Source organism: Orbicella faveolata, unplaced genomic scaffold, assembly GCF_042242905.1.
Source record: "Orbicella faveolata isolate gen_17 unplaced genomic scaffold, um_ofav_v1 contig_2, whole genome shotgun sequence".
NCBI classification, from domain to species: Eukaryota; Metazoa; Cnidaria; class Anthozoa; order Scleractinia; family Merulinidae; genus Orbicella; species Orbicella faveolata.
The window spans coordinates 15,806,870-15,817,500 of record NW_028301547.1 but is presented as its reverse complement, the minus strand read 5'-3'; the positions used below and the strand labels follow the sequence as shown (position 1 = coordinate 15,817,500).

The following is a 10,631-nucleotide window of genomic DNA, read 5'->3' as shown; positions in this document are numbered from 1 at the left end:
CATCGTCTTCATCATTACAGTCTGCCTTGGATGATCTCAGGTAGCTATTGTCACGCAATGGTTATCCCCGTGGTATCATCACGTACAACATGAACGATGTAGTGAATAGACATCAAAACAAACCTAAAGACCCTATCACTACAGTTCCCAAGAGAGAAATCTTCATTGTTTTACCATTTTTAGGGTTCCAAAGTAAAGTAATTACCCAGCAACTTAAATCTTGTATCTATAAGTTTTATGGTTGTTTTAACGTTAAAATAATTTTCCGAAACACCCGCCGAATTAAGTCTTTTTTCCCGTACAAGGACAGGTTCAGCCGTTCTCAGATGTCTAAGGTGGTTTACAAGGCAAGCTGCTGGGACTGTGATGATTTTTATATAGGAAAAACAAAGCGTCGACTACACGATAGAAAAACTGAACATTTTAAGGCCCTTGCTCAGTAAAAGCGGTCACACCTCAGCCATTGGGGATCACGTCACCTCCACGGGTCTTAATATTAAATGGGACAATTTTGATATCTTAGCAACTGGTAGGTCAGATATACATTGTAAAATTAAGGAAACATTGTTAATTCGTGATTTAAAGCCAGCCTTGAATGAAAACGTTGGCAGTGAAAAACTTTTTCTTTACTAACATTTTGTATGGTTATTATTATTATGGTAATTTTTTTTTCTCTCCCGCAGACTCATCTGTTTGTTATCAACTATTAGTCTTGTTACATATTATTAGATACCGGTCTTTTTCTTTTTCTTCGCGTTTAAATTTCGACTGTAATCTAGTTAACGGTCACTTCTGAAGATGTATGTTGTACATACGAAACGTCAAGGAAATTAACTTTGTAAAATTAAGGAAACATTGTTAATTCGTGATTTAAAGCCAGCCTTGAATGAAAACGTTGGCAGTGAAAAACTTTTTCTTTACTAGCATTTTGTATTGTTGTTATTATTATTATGGTAATTTTTTTTTTCTCTCTCGCAGACTCATCTGTTTGTTATTAACTATTCGTCTTGTTACATATTATTAGATACCAGTCTTTTTCTTTTTCTTCGCGTTTAATTTCGATTGTAATCTAGTTAACGGTCACTTCTGAAGATGTATGTTGTACATACGAAACGTCAAGGAAATTAACTTTGTTTAACACGCGTTTTGGTTCCATGTTTATCACCGCGGTTTGTGTTTTGTTTCTTCTAAAGCTACGATGGCCAAGGAAAAAGAGTGTTTACGATTTGGACATAGATAACCCTATAGAAAATATAATCTAAAATATTAATTAAATCCTCATATATCCTGTAAGAGGTTTCCATTTCTTCGTGTCTCCACTTTTTGTTTCTATCTCATATTGTGATTTTAGTGTGCATATGAAAAGCGTAAGATTTGGATGATCATCTTTTGTTTTAGCGAGCCATCGTGCTAAGAGAAAGCGGTAATTGATAAGAAGCGCAAATTGAGAGATATCTGGCCTCAGACCCAAAGCACTAATATTTGTCAAAGCATAATCTCTAGGAAGTAAATTTAAGTTTTTCAGCCATTCAGTAAGTTTATTCCAAAAGTGAGATGTTTGGCGGCATGACCAAAAAAGATGAATTATTGACCCAGAGGAGGTGTGACAAAAACTGCACTTTTCATCGCCCTGTAGACCTATTCTAAATAAAAAGTTATTGGTTGGTACTCGTCTATGTAAGAATTTAAACTGAAACGCTATCAGCTTAGTGCTCTTTGTGCCTAATTATTGCACAGTTTGTAGGATTTTATTCTCTTATTTCCATTACAATCCTTGCCAAAGTTTCTATTCCACTGGATGATGGGCCATCTCAACTGCTTTTGACGGCTCTACTGATCACTACTGTTCCCTTATAACAGTACTGCACAACCCACCCCCCCTCCCCGCCACCCCACTAATTGCATATTAAAAACCCAAATCAATAGGCCATTTTACAGTTGCGTACTTGGCTACCTGGCCATGAATGCAAGCGAGGCTGGAGGTGACCTTGCTTTGATACAGACCTCTCTGCCTTTCCTTTGTAAATGCCAACTAATTAGCATAAGAACAACTTGATTTACACAACGAATGTAGTAAGGTCTGTATCAAACAAGGTTACCTCCAGCCTCGCTGCCATTCAAAGGCCAGGTCACTAAGCAGACAACTGTAAAAATGGTCTATTGGCTTTTAAAAACAGGATTACCTATTTGACCAGCCACACACTTAGAAGAATAAAAAGTCTCAAGACGAAAAACAATAAATTACATAAACACGATTAAAAGATTTTTCCTAGTTTAAATAAACATGCTTCGATCTATTTTCCAGATCCAGCATAAGTAGTATCAATATTTCTAGAAGAGAGATAAAGCTTACCTTACTTTTCATCCTGTGCTGTATAAACTTTGATTCAGATACAGGACAACAGCAATTGCAGCAAACCATAAAACACGCAATGCTGGGACATTCACCAGAGCTGAACTCTCAATTTTCTTGTCGTAACTAAAGCAATTAGAGTCAGCCCTGTCGCCGACGGAAAATTTCCTCGCTTGACAAAACTCTTTTCCAGATTTGAACAGCCCTTTGATCTTCATCCCCTTGAGTTTTGCGTCGCCGCAGGCGGCGAACCATTTGTCACAAAAAGCCTCGCACACGGTCAATCTCTCGTCATTGTAGAATAAATTCTGGTCTGGTGCACAGACGTAGCACATGAGGAAATTCGTATATCGCAAACATTTGTCGCTCGCTCCAAGCGGCGGAAGAACTTGCGGAAATATAAGGTCTAGTTTGGTTTGAAGACAGCAAGCGTTTTCTCTGTACCAGGTACAGTTTTTGAGGCTTGGTTGAGGTGCCGGCGCTCGATTTTTGAAATACGGACAGTAGTTTTCCGTCGTGGTAATCTTCGTTACCTCTCCGCCATTGGCGATTGTAACAATAAAGAGCACGAAAATCACGCACATTCTTGAAAATTTTTCCATGTTTCAGAACGCTATGGATATTTGTTTAATAAAGGTCACATCCAACGCTAATTTTATGGAATATGATACTCCTTGCTGTCTGCTGTAAAATACAAATTTATGTTTTCTTCTTTTTTTAATATTTAACCGCATCGGTAAAAGTAAACAGATAAAAGATATGCAAAGTAAATACTGTCAATTACTAAAAAAGTAAATAGGACGGGAAGAGGTGTCACGACGGCGTATTTATCATCTGAAGTAAGGAAATTTGGATAACAAAACATCTTCGTAAAAGAAAATCTATTAAAAGAAAAGAAAGCAAAAAATTTACAACTCACACGGGATATGAGATCGGGACATGGGAAAGGGAAAGTGAAGGGTGTATTCAAACCAGGAAATGTGAAGCTTGGAATAAACCAAAATAATCCAAAGGTAGGGATGTGGAAATCAATTATAGTCTCAGAATATATCTCAGTCAAATAGGTATTTGCCTTCTTCAATCTCTTTTCCCAAACGAAGAGATTGAAATTTTTTTTTTACCATAATAAAAACCTCCGAAAGGCTGAATTTAAACAAAACTTTGTTTTGCGGCATTTGTTCGTTTGTGACGCTTGTCAGGTACCTCAAAAGGACCGACACTTGGCTGGTTGGAGATCTCGTTGCATCAGCATTCGTCTAAATGAATCTAAACTCCTGAAAGTGACATGAAATATGTACAAAAACAATTTGGATGTGTTTCGCAGAAATTCACCGCAATATGGAAAAAAAGTGGATACGTATTTGACGAACATTTTCAACCTCATATCTGAAAAACTTGACAATTTCAGCCTCAGCCTGCCAAACAGACGTTCTTATTATTGAAAAAACTGTATGGGAGAAGAACACTTGAGATAACGGGTTCTCCGCAAAATATGGAAATAGCGTGAAGTAGTGAAAAACGTTTTCGCTGCCTCGTTGAGCTATCGTCGGGAAAACATTCACGTTATGAATGAATATCATTTTTAATCGACTTCATTTTCGAACTTTAACGATGCTTTCTTTAAAAGTACAGTCTACACTACCAGTGCAGCCGTGGTTTGGCTGAAAAACGTAGCAACCAATGTCAAAATTCAGAGAAGTCAGAGCGGACTTATTTTTTGTCGTCTTCCATTTGCACTTGTACATCAAGTGAGTAGTTTGTAGTAACTCATGTAAGCGGTTTGTTTTTGGATGGATTTATTGATAATTCAAGCAAAAGTAAACAGAGTCAACAACAATCTGGCGTTTACCGTTTACCGTAGAACATGATGCTTAATAAGTCGAATTATTCTCGCAGTTTGATTGCTTCTTGCTAATGATCAATTGCAGGACAGATGTATAGATGACGTTATTAACAAGTACATGTTGCCATGTGTCTATTCAGTAATTTGATTACAGATGATGTCAAAATGTGGTAGGAACATCAGTGACACACTCGGATATCGCCTTGTGTGCCACTTTTTTGACGTCATCTGTGATCAATCACTGAACAGACGCGCGGCAACATGGAATCTGCAATCCATAGGAACATTAGACTGCAAAACTGTCGTTTTCTTTGCAAACGCGAGCGACGGTCAATATTCGAACGAACGAGGATCGCGCTTACGGCGCTTCGCGCCTTCCGAAAACGTCCGAAAACGACTGTTTCGCAGTCTATGGGAACATGGGTACTACAGCGGTCATGTAAGAGGATCTCCTTTTATCCCAACTCGCCTAGAACTGGATCAACTGAAAGTGTGTCGCATGTGTCGATTTCCCGGGGCTTTTCGATTTTGTTCTTGTCACCCGCGTCACCTGGCTACATAGCTATACGAGTTATCGTTGTTTCTGCTTTCCGCTTAGAGCCCGCGTTCTCGTCCGCATTCAATAGCAAACCGAGAACATAATTTCGGTAAATCGATCCTAGCCCTGGCCTTTAGCTAAGTTGAATCCGTTAGGTCTGTGTTAGGCGGCAACCACACTCCCATAGAATTCAGGATATTTGACGCGGGTCCCGCGAGTCCTTGCTGTGTAGAGAACGATTCCAGGATATTTTTCACAAGATTGAAGTGTACATCAACTGGAGTATCCTCTGCAGAATCCTCTTGACATTCACTTGTCAGGTGTGACCAGTTCGTTGAGGTAGGTTCCCTCTCTAAAGTACAACAAAACAGAGCGAATACTTAACTAATGATTTACAGAATTTGCAAGAGGAATTTTCAATGATGCAGTGATGAAAGCGGTATTGCTAGCCAATCCAGTTTATCGACATCTTATACTGTGTACGGTGAACTAAAAAAAAAAAAAATATATATATATATATTTTTGTCAGCTATAAGAACGTTCTGAAACGAAAATGTTCTTCACAGTCTAAAGTAACTTAGTTACGGGATTCAAATCGGATTCAAACGGGATTCAAACCCACATGAACTTTTCAATACTGTTGTGATGATCAACAAACTCAGTTAATATCAAGCCGTTAGGGTCACTGACAAACACTCCTCTTTTCCATCCTTTCATTGACATTTGCCAACCACTTCCAGTGGCCAAACCCCTCAACCAGCTGAACTCATACCGGCCGTGTATGATAGAAATCACTTGTTTAATTCTTATTCGGATTTCTTCCTTTTTTTCACTGACTTTCATCATTAGCTAAAAATGTACTGTTTTGCTCATCTCATGCAGCGTCCACACTACGCCAGAGAAATTTGAAAACGCATCTTTATTTATATGGTTAGGCCTACTGTCCACACCAATCCGTCACGAAAACGGAACTTTTCCAAAACGCTCTACGAATCGGAGGAATTTGAAAACGCCCGCTTTTCGTTTTCGTGTGGATGGAAAACATTGAAAACACAGCTTTTCGAAAACGATGGCGTCACGATAATCACGTGATTTCCCTGGCCGAGTTTAAACACAAATCCAAAATGACCGGTGACTGTTGCGTTTTCAAATTCCTCCGGCGTAATGTGGACAGGGCATCAACGAATGGTCCAAAAATCCCGAGCAAAATGTTAACCAATCACAGTAAAGTATTGCCAATCAGATGCAAACCAATTCTAATCAAGTTCTGGCGAGCGCAACATTTACCGCGCTTTACACTGGCTACAACTCCGGCTATACGTTCTTGCCTCGAGTTTTGATAGGTTTATTGCACAGTTTGCCTCCGTAAGTGTCGGCTGTAGTTGTCAGCTTCACGCGTCCACAAGACAGAAGAACAGCAATACTTGAGATTAAAAACATATTTACCTTTCCAAAACTCTCTCCTATAGACGTCTGCGCTGATTCCTCATCCATTTGATCCATGTACGACTTCATTTCTTTGTCTTTGCCTCTTGACGAAGTACTTGCTTTAACCCCTAACAACAGTGAAAGATCACTTTTTACTTCAATCGAGTTAGCTGAAAACCTGCTTACAAAAATCGCTATTTAAGTCAGGAAAGGTAGGTATATGAATAAGAAGTAACTTATTTACGTCGGACATGTTATTTGATCGCACATATTTCTACAGTAATTAAAAGCACGTTGGGTAGGGAAAAAAAACATCAAAACAAACTAACAAACAAACAAAAACTGTTCTGAATGTACAGGAGAGTTGTTGTTATTCGCATTCAATGTTCAAGACACATTTCAAGTAAGGGTACGCTCAGAAACAGGCCGTATTTGTTCCTGGTCCCGTTAATGTGTACACCTTGTCAAAATCTTCCGCGTTTGTAAGTATTTCCGGCGCGAAGGAATGAATTAATCTGACGAATTGCGCGTAAGCACAAACTCTCTACTTTAATTACTATAGCCACTAGCTCTCAATTCATGCGGGGTCGCTTTCGGATTGCATCCGCGTTTATCTACCTAACCATAATAATTTCCTAACTTACCTACACTTGTGCAATAGCAAATGCCAGAGTAGACCATGAGATTGAGAAAGCTCATGGTCTCAGGCTCTCCGATTAAAGATATGATATGATAAAACACCAAATTCTTCTTCTTAGGAAAAAACTAAAATTGTAGAAAAGTAAAAAGAATTTTGATGCTCATGATACTAACCTTGTTCATTTCATTCTCCTCTCCTGAGTAAGTCTCCATATCTTCATCGTCACTATCAGACTCGCTGGCATCGTCACGCTAATGGATTCCACGTCCTGAGAGTGAAAGATTTGAACAGTTGTCTTTAACAAATTGCTTATACAAACATGTAGACTTCAAACAACTATATTTTGTTTTCTCCTAGATTCTCGAGCAAGAAGCCAAAAAAAAAAAAAAAAAACGTGTAACGACGTTCCTGTCATTTTTCATAGGGAGAAATACCAGGCAGTGGTCGCACTCAATAGAATTCGATTTACGGTAGCAAAAGTTAGGTTTCTGTAGTGTGAAGCGAGTCAGAGCTTTGCAGCCGGCTCAAAGAGATTTTAACACCTGGGTGGAGTGAGGCACTGACGGAGTAACACAGCGGCCAGCGTTTGAAACTGGACATCTTGTTCCGGAGTTCAGTCCATTCTTCTGGCCACGTGCAAAATTGCCTTTAAATTGAGGGAAACCTCAAAATAGTAGTTTACTAAGATAGAAAAGCACCAAAGAAGTAATAATAAACCATTAAGGAACAAGGATGGTTAAAGATGGAGAAGATTGACACGGATACAGGAAACGATGAACTTGAAAAATTTAAGCTAAACTTTGCAAGATGCGCAAACCGTGAAGTAGCTCCTTTAATCACTACATCATGGCGACTACCAGATGTTAGAAACGGGAACCTTTGTAACTTACAAACACAGTGCGGCATCGACTTACTCAGCTGCATCGAACAAAGAGTAAAATTTATCGTGAGTTCACCCTGAAAGTTCACACACTTCTCACTCTTGATGTCTAGCAAGGTAACCTTTGTTGAAAACTGGGGACAATTCCACTTCTCTTTCAGCAAGTGATTATAGAGTACGATTGGTTTTTAATGGTGCCATGAAGCGCGTAATGAAAATTCTAAAAAAGAGAAATTCGAAAATTGTTGAATCGAATGGTGTTTCGTTTCAAAGACTTACTGCTTGGTATAGAAACGACGTCAGCTTTTGATTTTGGCCAATCAGCTGTTAGCTGTTTTCTGGCGTCCGCAAGATTTCGCTCACTTTTGGCGGGTGGCATTTTGTGACAACATATTTCCGTCTTTTTGTTCGCCTTCTTATAATCTCCCCTTTGAAGCATAAATGTTTGAAAGGACTGTCTCTCTATCTCCTATATTTAGCCTGTTTCGTTTTCTTTTGTTCAAGTAGCAGTGAAAGAAAAAGATTGTTCACTCCCATATTCAAGAGCTGGCCGGGCCCGTAAACAAACTGAACAATCTCTTTCAAAGCTTTCAGCGTCTTCGCTTTCCTTGAAATCTGGCCTCAGAACTTTCTTTTCCGAATGAAGGCATTCCTTTTCATAATATATGGTGACGCAATTCGTAACGTTCAGTAAATCACAATCGCGGCCATTCGGTGTGGCCATCTTGGCCAAAACAAACCAAGCGCTCTGGAGAAGGTCGAAAGACTAGAAAAACTAGAAAGGATCGGGGGACGCTGGTCAATAACAATTTATGAGGTCACTTAAGAATTGAAATCCTGTATCCCGCGCTTTTCCGCTTGCGAATCCCGCATCCCAACCCCATAAAAACACGAAATCCCGCTCCCGCTCGTAATTGCAATTCCCGCTTCCCGCCCCTGTTTTCAGCTCAAATCCCAAATATCAAGGCGAAAAAGAGCCAAATCCCGCATCCCGCCAAACCTATTGGGGACCCTCCAATCATGATCGTTTCGTCGGCTTGTATGTAATGCATCAATGTGCCTCACCTAACAGGCTTCCCACGGTGTCCATAAAAGAGTCGGCATCAAGATGAACCTCTTCATCTTGACAATCCCTGAAATAAAACAACCAATAATGTCAGGCACGCGTTCATGTCACCCTCGAGCGTGAGGGTGACTTGAGCGTGACATGAGCTCATGTCACGTTTCCGAACTTACAATATCTCTACTCCCCACGAAGGAGATGCTATCCAGTCACATTCCTGGGGTGGAGAGAGGCACTGTGAGAGTAAAGCGTCTTGCCCAATGCAAGAACACAACACAATGTCCCCGGCCAGGACTCAAACCCAGGTCTAGCGCATTAATCATGAGGCCACCGCGCTTAATGATTTTCTTCAGATTCTTCAAGATTTCATAAATTGGTGACAAATAAAAAGTTTTCAAAGAGCTACACAAGCACCTTTTTTGAGCGCTGCGAGGTCCATGACATACTGAACATGGCTGAAGGAGAGGAAGGCAACAGGTATAAGAGAAAATGATGAAACAATCCGTTTACCGTGGGAATTCTGCTCCCTCGTAACTGGAAACTTTGTCTACGAATGAGTTCAAACTGCGTGTCACCGAATCCAAGTCTACCGAGGTTTCCTGAGTAAAAAGAAAGACGTCAATTTGAGAACATGGAATGACAGGCACTTTAAAGTGACTTTAAAAAATTCATCAACATTCTACAATTAGAAGTGTACCGCAACGTGAACAACTTGATTATGGTAATAAGTCGTGCTCGATTCGAGACTTAAATATTCCCCTTCTCTCCGGGGGTATGTGATATTTTGAATTTTTGGTTGGTCAAATTCCCATCCGCAGGGCCATAGTGGTATTCAAGAACCCCTACCCCCGGGATATTCATAACAGAAATGAGAAATGGAAAGTAATGTACTCTGGTAAAGGAAAATAAAAGAGAAATCGCCCTGAAACACGCGTTTGCTACTTCCACAAAGTCGCAGGTATTGGTTCTATATTATTAAAATATAAAAGTGATTAAGTTTTCACAAGCAAAATTATATACTAAAAGGTTATACAAAGCTTTTGACGATCTTTCTTTTAGAGCCACAACGTTATAAGGACGGTGTGGTCCCTTGAGGTTTCCTAACTTCAGCAACTTTTTCAAATTTCCCGTGACCCCTCCTAATAACAACCACGGACGTCAAACTCCCAACCCTCAAGACACATCAACTAGTCAAATACCCGGGGGGTGTTGATGTGTGAAGCGATGACGAAAGGGAGGGGCTTATATCGGGAACTCTTATTTTACTCTCGAACCGATGAGGCTCGATTTCCACCGCTCTCACAAGTCCGGTCCACTTTCCTCCCCGAACCTAGAGCCGATAGGCATATATGTGTCAGGCGGGAGATGGGGGATAAGGTAAAACGAATTCCACTGTATAACGTGCACTTTTGCAAGCACTTACAATGCTTTTCGCTGTATTTCCAACCGCGAGCTCGCCAGTTTCTTTCGAATTCGGATCGCTGTATTTCGATAGCATGTCCTCTACATCCTCGTCGGTCAAGTTTAACCAGCTATCGTCTGCAGTCATAAGACAAAGTAACATTAAGGGAACGATAAATACATTTTTAAAGGAGTGAAAACGTTTTCTGGATAAAAAGATTTAGAAACATAAGCTTTCGGCTATCAGTCCACAGCCTTTCACAAATAAAATATGTGTCATTTTTATTCGTGAAAGACTATGGACTAATAGCTTATGTTGTTAAGAGTGCCTGCCTGTAAAAATCAGACAAATTCTTAATTTCGCGGCAAGGGTCGAAAATTCGATTTCGCTCATATTCTTATGGTAGATAGGCTAGGGCATGACAAAAACTACTGGATAGTTTTTTTGGCAAAATATCCTTTAATTTCAAAGAAATATGCAAATT

The 10,631-nt window shown here is 39.8% G+C and overlaps 1 protein-coding gene across 1 annotated transcript; it reads right to left on the bottom strand.

Moving 5' to 3' along the window:
- Positions 1-7,657: 7,657 nt before the first annotated feature.
- LOC149112133 (protein ecdysoneless homolog) lies at positions 7,658-10,294 on the bottom strand. The gene is made up of 3 exons (XM_089289296.1): positions 10,169-10,294; positions 9,256-9,344; positions 7,658-8,815 (listed from the first exon to the last, which is right to left on the bottom strand). The coding sequence occupies exons 1-3, from the start codon at positions 10,292-10,294 to the stop codon at positions 8,734-8,736; spliced, it is 297 nt and encodes a 98-aa protein (XP_089145422.1). The 3' UTR covers positions 7,658-8,733.
- Positions 10,295-10,631: the final 337 nt, after the last annotated feature.